A 20,351-nucleotide genomic window follows, 5' to 3' on the forward strand; every position below is an offset into this window, starting at 1 on the left:
CATGAAAAATTACCTTTTTCCTGAGAAAGCTTTTCCTCCTGCCGTTGGTGGTGAGGTTTGTAAGGTGCTGCCCCCTGACTTAGTTCTTCAGCCACAAAACCATCCAGAAAAGATAAGGAAGCATCTACCTATATTAAAGTAAAGCAAAAATTAGGAATTAAAAAAACTTACCCTAAACATTAGACTGCATATTCACAGAAGTGATTTCAGCCCATATTTCCTAAAAATAATTTTTAAGTGAAAAACAGAACTTCAACTCTAAAATTGCTACTCAACTCTTTCTGAAACGTCTATAATCAAAACACTCAGCTAAGAATCTAACAATATAAGTCATGTGCACTTATTATTCATTTCACTGCACTGCAGAATACATTTTTGAGCATCCAACATGTTAAGGCATCATGTTAGATGCTATAACTGAGACAAAGTAAGACACAAGTCCTGCTTCATGAGACTTGTAACCTACCAGAGGAGAAGACACATACACTATGAGCTATAGTGTCTACATTAGTTTCCTCCTGCGGGGGGCTAAAAACAAAGCCCCCAGCAAAGGCTAGTTCCTTCTGGAGGCTCCAGTGGAGAATAGGTTTCTTGTCTCTTCCAGCTCCTAGAGGCTGCCAGCATTCCTTGGCTTGGGGCTATATCACTCCAATCTTTGCTTCTATTGTTACCTGGCCTTCTCCTCTCTGACCTCTTGCCTCACTTTTGTAAGGACCCTTGTGATTGTATCATGCCTACTCAGATCATCCAAGATAGTCTTCCCATTACAAAACCCTTAACTTAATCAAACCTACAAAGTCCCTTTTACCATATAAAGTAACTTATGCACAGGTTACAGGGATTAAGATGTGAATATCTTGGGGAGGCCCATTATCCAGCCTCCCACAGTGCCTTTGATTTAACTATCCTATTCCATTCTACCTAAAAATGCTTTGTTACAAGCCTGTGGAAAATTACTTAATTTCAATCAAGTACAAGAATAGAAAGGTACAAGAGAATGCTTAAATGAAAAGAGATGAAGAAAGAGTAAGGGGAAAAGGAGAAAAGAAAAAGTGAGGAGAGAAATAAAAATGAGATACACAAGAGGATATAGCAGTAACGACCTCAGAAACCACAGATTTGCCTCTCCTAATTTAGCCAAGTGTATACAAACAGCTCAGATAATTTAGAACAGCAGGTAATTCTCAAAAAATTTAAGTGGCATGTCACACTGTGCATTTGGCAAAGTTTAGTTTTGATAAGATTTTTTTTTGAGTTTTTTTTTCCATGTGGACCACTTCTAAAGTCTTTATTGAATTTTTTACAATATTGCTTCCGTTTCACGTTAGTTTTTTGGTCACAAGACATGTGGGATCTTAGCTCCCCAACCAGGGATTGAACCCACACCCCCTGCATTAGAAGGCAAAGTCCTAACCACTGGACCGCCAGGGAAGTCCCTCAATAAGATTCCTAAGAGATGAAGCCATGTCATCATCATTATCTTTTATTGTAAGAAAGGGAAGTAGAGTAACTAACTAGTTTAATACTATGTATAGCATATTTATTCATATAGTCTCTGGAATGCCTACCAAATGTTAAACCAAGGCCTCTACCCATGAGGAGCTAATGAAAAAAATTAATGAACAAAGGTTCAAAATGAATACAAGCCATGAACATCTGAGTCATAATTAGTGGGAATACTGCCCATCCTCCCCTCTTCTTCAACTATATGACATCTAATATAAAAATCTGAACAAATCTGACTTCCTTCTGGAAGTTTTCAGATTTACACCAATCTGACAGAGAACTCAGAGGTGAGCAGTAACTAAGTGCTTTGGATTAAAGGCAGCACTGGCTGAAAGTCGGTGGGAGAAGAAAAGGCGGGTGATCAGGTTCCAAAGTAGTAAAGATTTAGATAGTAGATGGACAAAATAAAATGGAGAACTTTTTTTCTTACATTCTCAAAGAGAGCAATAATAAAATGACATATTAGAGAAGTTCAAAGGAGATAAAATTTTTAAGTTCTCAAATTATTATATGTTAAAAGAGACTGTCATAGACTATAAACCCCTGCACTGCAGTTCTCCAGAACAGATTAGTCTTCCTGACTATTTAGGATCACTACTGAGTAGAAGCTCTCAAATGCTCTCTCACACTAATGTGAGAAAAATGCCAACCTTCATCTAAAGTGCTACAGAAATTACATTTTGGCATATTCCAGATATATCACAAATGCAAGAATTATTCTGTTTAAACACAATGCAATTTTGTAAAAGATGGAATGCAGATATCTTACCACCATGTCTTCACAACTCTTATCAACTGGAAGCAAGCCCTTCATAAATTTCACATTCTCATGCAAATGTTTTAATTCAAATGCATGCTGTCTCAAACAAGTATCCAAAGATGTGGTAAATTCCTGGATTAATCTCTCAACTACATTAGAAGAGTGTGCTTGAGGTGTCAACTTGGTCACAGCAGCAATTATCCAGGCTTTTGTTTCTGAAGAAATGGAGTCACTTCTAAGTAACTTGTAGAGCTTGGTTATAACTTCCTCTGGCGTTTCCTTATCTAAGAGGTAGGAATACTCCCCTAAAACCTAAAATAAAGAAATGTATATATGCAAATATCAAGTTATATAACAACTATACTCAGAAATTTAAACAAAGTGCCTACTGCCGGAATGAATTTAATTTATACTAAACGTATTCTCATGGTGAAGAAATTATTAAAGATACAATTGTATATTTTAGGTTCAAAATTACACCAAGAATTGGAAGTGAGTACAAAAAGGTTTTCCATATCATTAACAATATATAAAGTAGCATACCGTTACAAGTTAGCTTTCTTCTGAACTTCCAGGTTTGGATGTTGGTTTTTAAAAGCACTTTCACATTCTGTTACTATTTTTTCCAATAAGCATTTAAACAAGTGGTTCTCACATACTAGTATGCATAAGAGCCACCTGAGGTGTTTCATAGTAATACACATTTCTATACTCTCCTCCCAGATAATCTGATTTAGTATGTCTGTGGTGGGGATATACAATACACATTCTGAAAAAGCATCAGCTGATTCTGATGTAGATGATCCACAGAAGAGACTCTGACGAACACTGATCTATTTTACACATACTCTTTCCTACATCTAATTTATTCAGGTGATATATAATCCTATCGGTCTAAGGATCCTTAATAAACTGATAATTCATGGAGTGTGAGATTTTTCCTAAGTAGTATTTATGAAGTATATTCATGTATAATACTGGGACCAGCAAGAAAAAACAGTGAGGTGAGGTGATAGGCAAGGGAAGAGTTATGGCTAGTAACAAGAAGAGGAAAAAAAAAAGAAATAGGACTACATAAATTCAATCCTTAAATAGTAAGATAACTTTTTGACTGGTTTAATAAAAGATGGAAGGAAGTTCTAGAAGAACAGGTAACCTAAATCCCAGTTCAAAAATCAATGGACTTGAGCTTCCCGGGTTGCACAGTGGTTAAGAATCAACCTGCCAGACGTAGAGAGTGGACTTGAGGACACGGGGAGGGGGAAGGGTAAGCTGGGACGAAGTGAGAGACTGGCATGGACATATATACACTACCAAATGTAAAATAGATAGCTAGTGGGAAGCATCCACGTAGCACAGGGAGATCAGTTCGGTGCTTTGTGACCACCTAGAAGAGTGGGATAGGGAGGGTGGGAGGGAGACGCAAGATGGAGGAGATATGGGAATATATGTATATGTATAGCTGATTCACTTTGTTATAAAGCAGAAACTAACACACCATTGTAAAGCAATTATACTCCAATAAAGATGTTAAAGAAAAAAAAGAGTAGCCCCCACTCACTGCAACTAGAGAAAGCCCGCAAGCAGCAACGAAGACCCAATGCAGCCAAAAATAAATAAATTAAATTAATTAGTTAAAAAAACATCAATGGACTTAAGCTTCTGGGAAGATAGAGTAGGTGAATTTTTTCCACTATTCTTCCTGCTAAGTACGCCTAAAAACCCTTGATGTTATACATAAAACACATATACAAAGACTTAAAGTAGAGAAAAAAAGGCAGATGATTAAGAACCTTGGGACCTAAGGAACAATACAGTGGGTTATCTGTTGCCTCATATACCTCAGACTGGGGACTTGAGAGCCAGGAACCTAGAAATGCCAGTGGGAAAGGACAAAAAAGCCCCAAGAAAAGCCTGCCCTCTAGCCAAAGGGCCAGGAAGACAGAAAACTTTCAGATAATAATCCTTCTACTCCAGCCAAGCACCAAATAGAAAAAACTGTAGCCCCACCCATACCAGCAAAGGTGGAGTGGAGAGTCAAGACTTCAACCCCTACCAGGTTGTAAAAAGCATCTCAACTCCCCAGCAAGGGTGGTAACAGAGAGACTGAGTGAAAACCAGGAACTTCATCCCCGCCAAGCTGTAGAAAGGCCCACTCTTCTGCAGCGTCTGTGAAGACTACATAGGAAGCCTATACTTCACCTCCACCCAAGTTTAAAGAAGTAGCCCTCCCCCTCTCTGCTGGAGTGGTGTCAGGGGAAGCCTAGCAGAGACTCAGGCTCAGTGGAGGCCACATAGTTAGAGATATCTACACCCCATCTCAACACCATCACCGAAAGAATTAATCCACATCTATAGAACACACCACCCAACAATAAGCAGAATACCCACTCTTTTCAAGCACCCACAGAACATATAAGACAGATCATATCTTAGGCCATAAAATAAACCTCAACAAACTTAAAAGAACTGAAATTAGAGTACTTTCTCTGACAACAATGGAATCAAACTAGAAATCAGTAACAGGAAAGATAACAAGAAATTTTCAAAACCCTTAAAAACTAAACAACACCCTTGCACACAATCTTTCCAGGAAACAGAAGAGGAAAGAACACTCTCAAGCATTTTATGAAGCCAGTATTACCTTGATACCAAAACCAAACATAGCAGAAAAAAACAAGAAAACTACAGACCACTATCCCTCATGCACAGAGATGCAAAAATTATTAACATGGTCTCAAGAAATATACAAAAAACAATTCTAGATTAATAAGTGAGTTCAGCAAGATTGCAGGGTATAAGAACAAAATACAGAAATAAACCTATACACTAATGTCCACTAATCTACAAAAAAAGGAAGCAAGAGTATAGGACAGAGAAAAAACAGTCTTTTCAATAAGTGGTGCTGGGAAAATTGGACAGCTACATGTAAAACAATGAGATTAGAACATTTCCTCACAACATACACAAAAATAAACTCAAAATGGATTAACAACCTAAATGTAAGACCTGAGACATACAACTCCTAGAAAAGGACACTCTTTGACATAAATCGTAGCAATATTTTCTTGGATCTGTCTCCTAAGGCAAAAATAAACAAATGGTATGCAATTAAACTTAAAAGCTTTTTGCACAGTAAAGGAAACCATCAACAAAATGAAAGATAACCCTCATAATGCGAGAAAATATTTGTAAATAATGCAACCAATTTGTATATTTTGGTTTAATTTCCAAAATATACAAACAGCTCATATCAAAAGAACAAACAGTCCAATGAAAAAACGGGCAGAAGACCTGAACAGACATTTTTCCAAAGAAGACGTACAGATGGCTAACACATGAAAAGATGCTCAACATCACTAGTTATTAGAGAAAAGCAAATAAAAACCACAATGAGATACCACCTCACACCTGTGAGAATGACTATGATCAAAAAGTCTACAAATAATAAATGCTGGAGAGGGTGTGGAGACAAGGGAACCTTTCTATATGGTTGGTGGGAATTTAAATTGGTGTAGCCACTATGGAAGACAGTATGGAGGTTTCTTAAAAAAATTAAAAGTAGAGTTGCCATATGATCCAGCAATCTCACTCCTGAGCATATACCTGGAGAAAACTATAATTTGAAAAGATACACGCCTCTAGTGATCATAGCAGCATTATTTACAACAGCCAAGACAAAGAAACAACCTAAAATGCCCATCAACATATTTAATGGATTAAGAAGATGTGGTATATATACACAATAGAATACTACTCACCCATAAAAAAGAATGAAATAATGTCATTTGCAGCAACATGTGTGGACCTAGAGATTGTCATACTAAGTGAAGTCAAAGAGAAAGACAAACACCATATGATATCACTTATATGTGGAATCTAAAATATGACACAAATGAACTTATCCACAAAAGAGAAACAGACTCACAGACATAGAAAACAAACTTATGGTTACCAAAGGAGAAAGGGGTTGGGGGAGGGATAAATTAGGAATTCGGGATTAGCAGATACAAACTACTATATATAGAATAGATAAACAACAATGTCCTACTGTATAGCACAGGGAACTATATTCAAAATCCTGTACTACACCATAATGGAAAAGAATATGAAAAAGAGTATGTACATATATGTATAATTGAATCACTCTGCTGACACCAGAAACTAACACATGCTGTAAATCAACTATACTTCAATAAAATGAAAAGAACCAGAAAACAAACTAGTGGTTACCAGTGGAGAGAGGGAAGGGGAAGGGGCAGGTTACGGGTAAGGGATTAAGAGACACAAACTACTATGTATAAAATAGATAAGCAACAAGGATATACTGTATAGTACAGGAAATTATACCCATTATCTTGTAATAATCAATAATGGAATATAATCAGCAAAAATAATGAATCACCATGCTATACACCTGAAACTAATATAATATTATAAATCAGCTATACTCCAATTAAAAAAAAAGATTTTGAAGTTTCTCCTGAATTTGTATCACTTTGCACCATCGTAAAGTTGAAAAATCATAAGCTTAACCATCTTAAATCAGGGACCATCTGTACCTAAGTATAAATCTAACAAAAAAGGTACAGGATTTGTATGCTGTAGAAAAAGAAACACTCTAAATATATGAACATATCATGTTCATGGAGGAAAATACAAATGGACACCAAATACAACAATCAATTTAGACAAGGATTATCAATGCTAAAACCATTGATGAAAGATAGCTGAAGAACAGATGTTCACAAAGTCTCACAGAATCACCTCACAGATTAGTTTTAAATTAGTAAGGAGAAACAGCATGTTTACAATGGCGAGAACCTTTACAAAGGTCACCATCTTAACCAAACAAAAGAATTTACTATCACCAATAATTGGAGGAACTGACATTATATGCATCCTGATACAATGCAGTGAGAAATACATATTGACAATGTAGTATTCTTGCTAAAAATGTTTAACTGAACCAGAAATAGTCCAATTCAGAATGCTGGACATTCTGCAAGTCAACAGTATTCATCCAAAAAAATCAATGTCATGAAAACAAGAAGAAACTGCACATCACTGTAAAATAAAAGACATTAAAAGACATAGCTAAATGCAATTTGTGAATCTTAACCTGATATGGGATTGGGAGGAGTAGAAAAATAGTCATAAGAGACATCTTTTGGACAACTGGATAAGTCTGAATATGGACTGTATATTGGGTGATATTAATGAATTAAGGTCACATTTCTTAGGTGCAATAATGGTTTTATGGTTATCTAGAACATCACTCTTGGGAGAGTCACACTGAATTTTTTATAGGGTAAGTGTCATGAGGCCTGCAACTCAATTTTATTTTTATTTATTTTATTTATTTATTTTTTGTGGTACATGGGCCTCTCACTGTTGTGGCCTCTCCCGTTGCGGAGCACAGGCTCCGGACACATAGGCCCAGTGGCCATGGCTCACAGGCCCAGCCACTTCGCGGCACGTGGGATCTTCCCGGACCGGGGCACGAACCCGTGTCCCCTGCATCGGCAGGCGGACTCTCAACCACTGCGCCACCAGGGAAGCCCCTGCAACTCAATTTTAAATGGCTCAACAAAACAAACTGTATATAGGTAGACCTAGCTATAGATATAGATGTACTGGGTTGGCCAAAAAGTTCGTTCGGGTTTTTCCATAAGATCTTAGGGAACCAAATAGATACAGTAAAGCAAAGGTGGTTAAAAATATTAACTGGGAATCTAGATGAAAAGTATAGGGGTATTTATTATGCCATTTTTTCAACTTTCCTGTAGATTAGAAAAGAATTCTTTAATAAAAGTCTGGGTAAAATTATGGTTAACACGCTAACATTTGGCAAAACCATAAAATATTAAAGTGTGAATATCCTATGACCCAGAGCTGCACTTCTCCAAATCTCCCCCTAAAGAAATGCTCACTCATATGCACAAGAAAGAATATACAAAGGTGACAGGATGTATACGATTATGTAGGTTTATATAACGTAAAACTGTGACCTTGTTTTGCAGAGATGATCTCCTTGCTGGCTTTGATGAAGCAAGCAGCCATGTTGGGAGGCCCACCTGGCAAGAAACTGAGGGCAGCTCTTGGAGCTAAGGGCAGGCAACAGTCAACAGTCTGAACCTCAAACCCTCAGTCTTACAGCTGCAAGAAACTGATTTCTGCCAACAACCACATGTGAGCTTGGAAGCAGATCCTTTACTAATCAAGCTTCAGATGAAACAGCAGCCCCAAGTGACACGATGATTGCAACCCTGAAAGACCTTAAGCAGAGAACCCATGCCTGGACTCCTAACCCACAGAAACTGTGAGATAACAAATGTATGTTGTTTTAAGTTTGTAGTAACATTATTATGCAGCAATAGAAAGCTAACATAGCACAGATATATGAGTATTCACGTATTCAAAAATAGATTCACATAGAAAACACAACAAATGCATTGTAGACACAGACAGGCATCTAAATAAATACCCATATTTAAAAGACTAGTCAAGTGAGATGGCAGAGAGAATGAATAGATAAGTAAATAGTTAAGTGATAGAAGGTAGCCACTGGGAAAGAAAATTGACAGCTGAAGGAGTTAACTGAGTAGAACGGAATGATTTCTGAAGAAATATATTATTAGTATTTGACTTTATAAAAAAAATAATAAACATTTATGATTCAATGTACTTTGCTCACCCAACTCATAACTTGAAGAAATCTCTGTGGGTAGAACACATTTTCCACATCTAGTAAAGTGAAATAAGACTGAACTGCATAGAGCCTTAATTGTTGATTTTCTGTTTCATCATCAAAACCTACAAAGAAATTAATATACCATTTTAATTTCTACTAAATTCTCTAAGGACTCTGTAATAAAAACATTTAATTTTAAAATCTTTGCAGAATGCAACAGTTTACTAACCTTCTGCTAGCAGTCTCAGAAAGTTATTGGGAATATCAGGATGCATAACATCTCCTCCCACTGAAAATACAGCATTCATTGTCTGAATAAACCACGCATTATCAGGAGCATATGTGTCCACAGTGTTAAGAACAAGTACACTTCCAAATGCCACTTATTAAAATTATCCTTTCTGTATAAATCTTAAAAAAAATAACCCTCAGTTCATCCTAGTTTGGCATTTATACCTTTAACTTCTGCCAATAAATTGTTCTATACTCCAGCTTTATGTAAAATAGGTGCTCAGTAAAAGCTTATTGAATAAACTTAATAAACCAGTTCATGGTGCTTTATCTAGCACCATATATTGCACATAACAGGTGTCCAATAAATAACTCTGAAATAATTGAAAGAAATGTTCCAGCTAACTATGGACAAAAACAATGGAAAATGATATGCACTTCAGAAACTAAATGTTGTGACATGTCTATCTGAACAAGTTGTTGACCCTCTTTTCTAATCTGTTCTTCTTCAGTTCTAAAATTCTATCATTCTGCTGGCCAGAGCTATAGCACTGGTTAGGACAAAACTATACTTAAGCAATTTCCAAGATACTTTGATCAGCATTATTCATTCATTCAATCTTAGATTTAAACAACAGACATCTTAAAAAGAATGATGGGTAACCTCGTGACCTGCAAAGTTCCTTTGACTTTTAAGAAACAAATGTGAAGAAAAGTAACATGTGAATGGAGTTGCCAACTACTTCACTGTGACAATTTCTAGTATAAACAGTAGTGTAAAGGATAAATTTTTAGCATCCTGATCCCCTCAACAATCCCCTGAAAACAACAAGAACTTTTACTCAGGAAAGAAACTGAGTAGGAAGTAAAGTCAAAGACAAGGAGGGACTCTAAGAGGAATCAGACAGAGATTCCTGTATCCTCCTGCTGATAATACTGACCAATGGAATAAAAAGAACCAGGAAAAAAGTCATCCCCTAGGAAGTCTACACAAATTCTTGCTTTTTGACAACAAGAGAGGCTTGAATATCAGGAATGGAAGTTACTGCTGGGCCTCTGAACTCAACGTGCAAGTGACCATGTCTAGAGCAATTATTTTAAAGTCACTGTGTAACTAAAGGTATTTTATGACTCATGGTCCAAACAAAGGATATTTCTCAGCCAGCTCAGCTATTTTGCCAACCAAATTGACAATAATATATTCTTCTTTGCTCTGATGTAAATATTCAAGCATTTTCTGGACAATCACTGTTATATTCTGTGCATTAGTAATTCTGTAAAGAAGTTCCAGAGTCTATTTAAGAAAGAAAAATAAAAATAGTATTATAAAACTATGCATGATAACAAATAAATACTGTAACATATAGGTTTATAACAGTTGATTCTTCCACTTTTATGTAGCTCTACTGGGCAGTTAATAGGTGCTCAAGAAATGCACATTTTAACTGAACAGAACTTAAGAAAGGTAAGACTATTGTCAAAAAAAAAAAAAAGAATTATAATCAACTCCAAAGTCTAAAAGCCTTCTATTGATATAGATAATAATCATCTGACATCTCTACATGACAGGCCATGTAAAGACTAAAAAGTTAAAAGGTTAATAATCTATTTTCTAAAAATGTAACAGCTTCTTAAACCTACATTACTTATACCTGTGTGCTATACATGTGTGCGTGTGTGTGTATACATGCATACACATATAAAAATCCAGTCTTGCAAAATGCTTTTTCCACACTACCCGAACAACAGAAAACCACACTTGAATGGATTTGTCAGCTAAGGGCAAATGGTCTCTAATGGATGGATAAGGTAGTGCAAGCACTTCAAACCCCAGCAAGGCCTACGTTCAGAATCTCGGGTATCAAGGAAGAACCATTTTACAGCTTTCTCAGTGATGAGGCATATACCTCTTGCTGCCTGAAGAAAGATGAAGGAAGACCAGTACCAGAGTAAGCTCCCATTTGGCTGGCTTTCTGAGGTTCTACATCAGGGTTGTAAAAATATCATAGTTCCCAGAAATCAGTAGGAGACAAAGGGCAATAATGAAAAAGCATCGTTTACTGGCATTTCAGGAGCAACAATATTAGCTGCAGGAGAATTTCCACATATCCTTCTCATCAAACTTGTTCATCTATCTTTAGGGTTCTTTCTAATTTTTCAGTCCTATACCCAGGACTTCAAGTACAAAGGACAACAGATTTTCAATTTTTTTTAAACTGTTCCAGTTAATCCTTAACACCATTTAAAATCTATAAATACATAGGTTCCCCATGTATTTATAACTTTCAACCTATGAAGCTACTTCAGACATGCTTCCTGTAGACTCTATATGTCACATATTTTAAGATAATCTACACCAAATTTACTTCCTACTCTAAGACCATGAAATTTAGCATTTCCAGGACTGAATGGGGACTGGTACTATGAACTGCATGGCTAGAGGTCTTTTCTGTTAACTCCTTCTTGCCTTCTTTCTCCCTGCTATGAAAGAAAAGTAATAAAATCAGGTAAAAGGGAATCCCAGCCCCAAGCAACAGGTCACTCCATACCCCAGGACCAAAGTTCTTGCCATATGGTTACTGATGGAGGTTAGAAGTGACAGTGGCATCGAGGAGACAGTACTGCAGTACCTTCTTGGGGCACCACTGATACTCAGTACCCTTCCCCAAAAATTCAAGCTACTTTTCTCACTACAGATCAGACTTCATAATTTTAAAAGTTGTCTAGTTTCCCTTTGACTCTCAGTTTTAAATGAGATCCCAATAAATAAATACAGCAATAAGAAAACTGTATCTAAGTCAACCGTGTTCAATTTAGTACTTAACCACACAAAGAAAATGCATGCTCTATGTCTGTTCAAAGTGGAAGAGCAATATAATTATTTGCTACTGTCCCTTGGCATCTTCTCATTTTTCTACAATGTCCACACATAGAAATTAGTACATCTGTAAACTTCCTGGATTCATTCAAGGCAGGTAACAATTTTCAGAAGATTAAAACTATGAATGCAAAAAACATATATGTATATATATGTAGATGGCAATTTCTTGAAAATATTATTTCAAAAATAGTACTAAAATTCAAAATTCATAATCTTATCTTTTAAAAATTATAGTTGTTTAATGTAATACAGTGTTCTCTCAATAAACTACTTTTAATTCACTGCTTTTAAGTAATTTAGATGTTTAGTAGATTCTGTTTATCTTTATTATTTTTAAAATCAGAAATAAAACTATCTACTCTTCTTACCTAGGTCCCATATACCATTTTAAATGAAGGTATAAAGTGATTCTCTACATAAGAATTAACAGATATATCTACATGGACACCCAAGTAGATACTGAAGCAATTTTATAAAAGGAAAAAGTTGAAAAAAATTAATTAAATTATACAACTTTCCTTCCAAAAAGTTCAAAACATTTTAGGGATATCTTTATTAATTCTTTCAACATTCCTACATATTCAATAGGGACTGCATTAGCCTAGTTTATAGACGTTAATAATGGAAAAAATTAATCATCATAAATAACTTCTTAAAATTGTACTAATAGAAGACCTGGGAATAGAGTTCAGGTCTCCGATTCATACAATTCTTGGACCAAAAAGATATTAATGAATCCTATACAGGTAACTGGACCTAACTCCTCCAACTCATAATTTATTTTTTTATTATTTTTTTTAAGAGTGCTCTTGTCTTGACAGCATTTGTTTCATTTTCTATTTTATTTATTTCTAAAACTATTTCTTATCTATTTATTTATTTATATTTTTGGCTGTGTTGGGTCTTCATTGCTGCGTGTGGGCTTTCTCTACTTGCGGTGAGCGGGGGCTACTCTTTGTTGCGGTGCACAGACTTCTCATTGTGGTGGCTTCTCCTGTTGGGGAGAGCCCATGGGCTCTAGGTACATGGGCTTCAGTAGTTGCAACACGTGGGCTCAGTAGTTGTGGCTTGTGGGCTCTAGAGCACAGGCTCAGTAGTTGTGACGCACGGGCTTAGTTGCTCTGCAGCATGTGGGATCTTCCCAGACCAGGGCTCCCTTGCATTGGCAGGCAGATTCTGAACCACTGCGCCACCAGGGAAGCCCCAACTCATAATTTAAAACCATTATTGTCGCAGACATAGAGGATGGACTTGAGGACACCAGGAGGGGGAAGGGTAAGCTGGGACGAAGTGATAGAGTGGCATGGACTTATATATACTACCAAATGTAAAACAGATAGCTAGTGGGAAGCAGCTGCATAGCACAGGGAGACCAGCTCAGTGCTTTCTGACCACCTAGAGGAGTGGGATAGGGAGGTTGGGAGGGAGACGCAAGATAGAGGAGATATGGGGATATATGTATATGTATAGCTGATTCAGTTTGTTATAAAGCAGAAACTAACACACCATTGTAAAGCAATTATACTCCAATAAAGATGTTTTAAAAAATAAATAAATAAACCATTCTTGTAATTACTGACTCAAGTGCTTTTTAGAAAAGTTCCTTAAACTTCAATAGAAAGAATAAAATGCACTCAAAAGTTAAAATACACACGTGTGCAAATACACACTGCCCACCATTTTAATCTCTCTCCATAATACCAACAAAAAGTTTAAAAATTGTAACACTTCACATACATTACTCAAAATACCAGTTTACCTCTCTTTTAATAATGGGATCAGGATGGTCTAAGCATTCAATTATTGTCATCTGGTGTTGAAGAGCCAGAGTGGGATCCTGTTGGATAACATAGGTAAGAGCCTTCAATCCTAGAAGCAAAGATTACATTATAGAAAGTGACATAAAACAAATACCCAGCAAATTTCAAAAACTCTCTTGGTAATTTCCATCAAAAGAACCAATCATCTTACCTAAATATTTGAGATTTATTTTAGGTGACAAAACAAATTTTCCAATGCACTTGGCAGCCTTCTCAAGTAATTCCGATTTAGGATAAATAGAATAGACTGTATGTACACATTCAAACAGAATAGCTACAGAAATAAAATATTATAATGTCAGGGATCATATTAAGGCATAATAAAAGAATATATCTGTGTAGAACTCCTAACAAAACAAACTAATTGGAAGGTCAGTTTTAGTCAAAAATCTTACTTATGGAAAATTTTTCAAAGATAAGAACTTTACTGTTTTCAGGCTTTATACAGTTGTTAGGATTACGTTACCACAGTACAATTTAAAGAGAATGATATATATTAATAGATAAGAATGATATATTCAGTCATGCAACAAGTATTTTCTGAAACTTCCTATGAGCCAGACATTGTTCTACTAGTATGGATACAGCGGTGACAAAAACCCCTGCCCTCAAGGAAATCACATTCTAACGGACACGTAAGTAATACATTCACTGTTCCCATATAAATAGATACTTCCAACACTCCTTGAATGCTTAAAATAATTTATTCTTAGGCATTTTCTATCACTTTTACATAGAAACTGTATATGTAGTTTATTTCAGTGCAGTTTATTTCAACATAATCATTTCAGGATGCTCTAGCATTTATTTCAAAATAGTGCCACTACTCAAAAATCTTCAAACCACTTTTTAACAATTAACCTCCAAGGATATAGAAAATCTACTGATCATCTTAATAGTGTTCAAATTTGATTTTCTGGTCTCATCAAAGATCTGATAGCTATAATAGATGATCAAAGTGGATACTAAAATTTTTTTCAAACTCTCTTAAAGAGCATAAGTCAAAGAGCTGGAGCTTTGCCATGGTAAAGAAGAATCATTTAGGCACCATTAAGTCCTGCATGTCCTGTGGAATTACAGAATGAGAAGTAAGACACAGAATCAGCAGACTTAAAAACAGTTCTACTATATAGTTGAAGCATATTGTGTCTTTGATAGAATCACTCCTGCTCTTTTTCCAAAAGCTTAAAACATAACAATCAAACATTTGTGTACAGGATATAAGATAGATCCTGAATATTCAACTAACTATGTTTTACACTGCTAAGCTGCCTATCAACTGATACACATATAAATTTCTGGTAAAAAGCTTTACATAAATAAATACTTTCTAAAGGAGAGAGAAAAGAAATCAGAAGGAAAGATTTTTAAGAAATAAACAACTCTTTAAGAAGGGAACTGACTTTAATTAAAGGAAAACCTACAAAGTAAGTCAACTGAACCTAAAAAGATTCTTTATATATCCAGATGTTATGCTGTAAAAAGTTGTTACTCTGTGCTATGAAAAAAGCTGATTTTATGACTTCACGAAGTAAACAGAGAGAGCCTTAGTCAACTAACTTAACTAATCAACTAAGGCAGGAGTAGGCAACACATCATTAAATACAGCCCTCAGCCTATCTTTGTAAGCTGTGAACTAAGAATGATTTTTACATTTTTGAGATATAACTGACATATAAAATTATTACTTTTAGGTATACAATTACATTTTTAAAGGTTTAAAATAAACAAAGGAGAATATATGACAAAAACCTATATGACCGACACAAAACCTAAAATATTTACTATCTAGCCCTCTTTTCAAAAAAAGTTTGCCAAACCCTGAACAAACATGCTTGTCCTAAGTAAGATTAAAAATGATGATGTTCCATTTTCTATCATAACTGACATATTTTCTTTTATGGATTTCTACCATTTAGAGCTCTCCTATCAAGATGCTTTACTGACAACAAAAGCTTCTCATTACCCATCTAAAACCTAAACTTTTATATTTAGATGCTCATAAGATTTCTGAAAAGCTAGTTTAGGTAAGATTAATAGTTCAAAAATTGCACTTATTAGTCAACCTAGGCATAAATGAGCTGAAATGAACTTAACAGGTTTTTAAAATTATTTTTAAATAATTTAGAGGCTAATAGCCTTTATTCTCCAACTCTACAAAAGTCTAAGTCCATAAATGAAAAAGCAATTACTCTGCTGTCTCCTCACTGCAGTGGTTAAAAGAATACAGTAAGCCCCCTACATACGAACCTTCAAGTTGCAAACTTTCGAAGATACAAACGTGCCCCTGTATGCCAGCGGTTGTACTGTACTACCGTACTTTTCAAGGTACTGTACTGTAAGATTAAAAATGCTTTATTTATTTTTGTGTTTGTTTTTTATGTATTATTTGTGTGAAAAGTGTTATAAACCTATTACAGTACAGTACTATATAACCAACTGTGTTGGTTGAGTACCTAGGTTAACTTTGTCGGACTTACGAACAAATTGGACTTACAAACATGCTCTCGGAAAGGAACTTGTTTGTATGTAGGGGGACTTGCTGTAGAGCCTCTAAGGATTTCTAAAGGTAAAATGCATCGTGGAGCTTTGTTTACTCTTCCAGAGGAAGCCAGGTCCTAATCAAAATACCATCAAGTAAAAAATTAACAAATTAAAAATTAATAACATTCTAACATTTGTGACACTGTGATTTTATCATAGATATTTTGGGTAGGATTATGCACAAAATTTGAAGAAGTTCTACTGACACTGTATCCTTCAGACTAGACTTTACTTTCATTTTAAATAAATTACTGTCACCACTCTGGCAGGGAGATGCGGGTACCATGCAATAAGGGTGGCAGTCCGCTCTGCCTCCTTTAACACTTGGAGAGGCAGGGGATGCTGGTTCCTTCTGGATGGGGGATGGAAGTACCCTGCCTGGAAGAGGGAGGGGCACCCCGTTACTGCTCCCTATACGACCTGCATTGAGATTAAGGGGGTGGCCCTGGTATACGTGACCAGTTTAAAAGCCCTAACTTGTCACTAGACTTCTTCTAACGCCACCTCAGGAAAGATGGGAGGGGTACCTCATTATTCCCTACTCCTGGATAATGTGAAATCCAGGCTTCCCACATCGTCTCCACTGGCAATGCCAGGGAGGGTCCCCCTTAACGTCTGGCAGGGATGAAACTGCAGCTGCCCCTCTTGGTCTTCACCACTAGCCCCGTGGGAGGGTTGGGGCACTTCATTGTATCTGGTAAGGGTGGAAATCTTGATTCTCCATTCAGCCTCTGCCGCTGTGGGTGGTCCACAGTTTTTTCTGTCTGATGCTTGACTGTAATAGAAGAGCTATTGTCTAAAAGTTTTCTATCTTGCTAGTTTGCCCTTTTTCCCTTAGTCCTTTGGCTAGAGAGCAGGCTTTTTTCAGGGCACTTTTGTCTGCACCTGTTGGCATTTTCAGACTGCTGGCTCTTCAGTACCCAGTCTGGGGTATATGAGGCAAAAAGAAAGCCCAGGGTACTCACCTTGGTGTTGTTCCTTGAATGCAAAGGTCCCTAACCAGTCTCCCTTCATTTATCCACCTTTCAGAGTCTTATATGTTTATTTTACATATAATGTCCAGAGTTTTTAGGTGTACTTAGTGGGAAAAGTACTTCTATCTACTTTTGATGGTTCTATCCCTTATACTCCATTTTATGTAATTCTCCCAATTTACCAAATAGTTTACTAAAAATGTCTTTCTCATCTTATCAGTACCCTGCCCAAAACTATTCCATACCTCCAGATTTATACAGTATAAAGTTCCTTTGTCTGCCATGGGAGGACCTCCACAATATGGGCTTCCCACTGCTTCACTATGAACTGTCCAAACAGGCTGGCAAGTCGCTGTTCTCTGAAACTGTTTTAAACACGCCCGCTTCTGCACCTTCTCTCATGTTCCCTCTGCCTTAGAACCACTTTTAACCTCCCTTCTGGCTATCTTAATCCTATCTTTCAAGGTCCTATTACATCAATAAATCTTTATGTGCCCTGAAGCCCAGAGTGATCTTTATCGCCTCTGGATTCCTGTAATATTTATTGACTTTATCTCCCCTTTGCATTCTGCCTTATACTGATATTATGCTTTCATAAATAAGTTATCTTCTCCATTATACTGTAAATTCCTTGAAGGCAAAGATTATATTTAATACTTCTTCATATCCTCTACATCACTTTATGCAATGCCTGGCACATAGTAGATACTCAGTAAATGCCTCTGATGTGATTTATTTCTTGATTTGACACTAAGTTATAATAATGAAACTTTCATAAAAATACAGTTTAAAAAATATTAAGACTGAAACCCAATAAGATAACTGATAAAAGTAAAATAACTTTCTCTTCTTTCAATTCAATTAAAACATATTACTCACTGAGTAATCCAGTGCCAGATACTGGGATATGCTGGCCAATAAGACAGACACAGTCCCTGCACTTATGAAGTTTAAAATTAAAATTCACATTTTTAAGTAATAAGATATTTATATTAGGTTTACTAGAGAACACTCTACCATTGATAAACTCACTGTAAGCTATAAACTGTATCAGTACAAATACGGGGGGAAATGTAGAACAAAGAGAAGATAAATAAAGGAAAAAAGGGAAACAACAGAAACTAAGTTTCTCTGGCAAGGTGAAACACTGGACTGACAGACTACAAAGAAATAAACTGTTGGCACTGGTCCCAGCAATCTTAATAAAAGAAGGATATCCTAATAGAGAACATTAAAAAATATTTCCTCAGGTGTACAGTATTCTCTAAATCGAAAGTAGTAACAGTGGTTATCTCCAGGAGGGGGAACTGGGTGGTGGGTCATAAGGGTCAAAGGGACACTTACTGTTCACTGTATACCCTTTTGTACCTTTTGAATTTTGAACCATGTGCATATATTACCTATTCAAAAAAATTTGTTAATTAAAGCTGAAAAGTCAATTACAGAAAGAAAAAAAAAACTTTCTGCAAGGAAAAAAAGCAGAAAATTGATTTTAAACAGAATTCCTTGAGAGCCTTTCAAACCCTTATCCTAGACCATGATTATATCTCAAGCAAAACTTTTTAATTTACTTTAGCTGCCTCCAAAGATTCTGACACTACTCTGGATACACTGACAGCTCCTAGCCAAACCTCCTGCCTCAATAACGATCATCCTTATCTCTGGCACCTTATTCTCCTCATTACATAGCAGGATCCTAGATGATGTCAACTATTCATTATACTATACACTTATAAGGGCAGGGTCTGTGTCTACCTTATTCTTCCCTTAAGCCCCCACACTTACCATGGAGGAATACGTTAAGTCAATCAACTCTTTCCTCAATCTGTACCTAGTTTACAAATTAAATTTTTGTTTTGTAGGCATTTAATAAATACTGGGTGAACAAATGAATACACCACACTTATTACCTTAATTACCATTTATACATGCAAAACATAAATCTATCCTTCAAAATTTACTATCCCAATTCACTACCACGTGCATTATTTTTTCCATACTAGTCTTATGCATGCAATCCTTTCTTTTTATTCCTACTGCATTTTTGTCAAGCACTTTTATTACAGTTAAACTAGTTCAATTTCTGCCCTCTAGTCTACTCTGCACTTCTACAACCATTGTTCTTAAAGATCCACAGTTTACCATTGTCTGAAAGAACAAGTAATGCCCTCCATCCCCTACTTCACGGTATTTTACCAGATTAAGAAGTGACTTCTCATTTGAGTTATACCTCTCTATACCTCTTCTACTGCCCTTCTCCATACCAAGTGAGATTCAAACTGTTTTACTTCTATCCTTTAAATATCTCCAAATATCCCAATTTCTTCAATGAGCTTTTTCAGGCTGATCAATAAAGAACTAAGAGTTCTTCCCTCTGGCTATTAAGACTGGAAGTTTTTTTGGTTACTTTTCTCAGTTCTCCTACCTCCTCCCCCATTTTACTCTTGTCTCTTATCACTAAATTACTTTGTAAAATTGTATTTAACATAAATAGCTATTGTCTCTTCATTAAAAAGTACATTATTCCACATCTATATATTCTTATCTATATCGTACTCATCCTTCAGTTATCTTCTTAAATATCACTTTTTCAGAAAAGCCTTCCTTGTTCTCCCTTTCATCTAAGACTAGCTGCTGTATTCTCCAGAGTACCTTGTAAATTCATCTCTGTAACATTTCTAGTACCTGTCCCCTTCCATCTATTTAGGCTGCGAGCTCAACGATATTATTTTATTCACGACTGTATTCCAAGCATCTTTCACAGGGTCTGATAAATAACAAAAACTTAAGAAATATTTGGTGACTAGTTGACTGATTATTTCATTTAAGAACTGTCTTAAGTATGGAATGGACCTACTAGGTTATCTTCACAGTCAATTAGATGCTTGATGGACATTTTCAAAACAGAGACAATTTCTCTTTAAAAATAAAGACTTAAAAA

At 36.0% G+C, this 20,351-nt stretch overlaps 1 protein-coding gene across 4 annotated transcripts in view; it reads right to left on the bottom strand.

Moving 5' to 3' along the window:
- AP4E1 (adaptor related protein complex 4 subunit epsilon 1) overlaps positions 1 to 20,351 on the bottom strand; it is a 65,020-nt gene that overhangs the window by 24,784 nt on the left and 19,885 nt on the right. For 3 of the 4 annotated variants that reach the window (XM_024741946.1, XM_024742135.1, XM_024742064.1), the window contains 7 exons: positions 14,044 to 14,166; positions 13,832 to 13,941; positions 10,346 to 10,485; positions 9,190 to 9,302; positions 8,964 to 9,082; positions 2,276 to 2,578; positions 14 to 128 (listed from right to left, as the gene is read on the bottom strand). In XM_024741946.1, the coding sequence (XP_024597714.1) occupies positions 14 to 128; positions 2,276 to 2,578; positions 8,964 to 9,082; positions 9,190 to 9,302; positions 10,346 to 10,485; positions 13,832 to 13,941; positions 14,044 to 14,166 (1,023 nt within the window). The remainder of the gene's footprint in view (positions 1 to 13; positions 129 to 2,275; positions 2,579 to 8,963; positions 9,083 to 9,189; positions 9,303 to 10,345; positions 10,486 to 13,831; positions 13,942 to 14,043; positions 14,167 to 20,351) is intronic. The other variant, XM_024742003.1, reaches the window with a different exon arrangement.

The sequence above is a fragment of the Neophocaena asiaeorientalis genome, unplaced genomic scaffold (genome assembly GCF_003031525.2).
Source record: "Neophocaena asiaeorientalis asiaeorientalis breed wild unplaced genomic scaffold, Neophocaena_asiaeorientalis_V1.1 scaffold17, whole genome shotgun sequence".
Taxonomy (NCBI): Eukaryota; Metazoa; Chordata; class Mammalia; order Artiodactyla; family Phocoenidae; genus Neophocaena; species Neophocaena asiaeorientalis.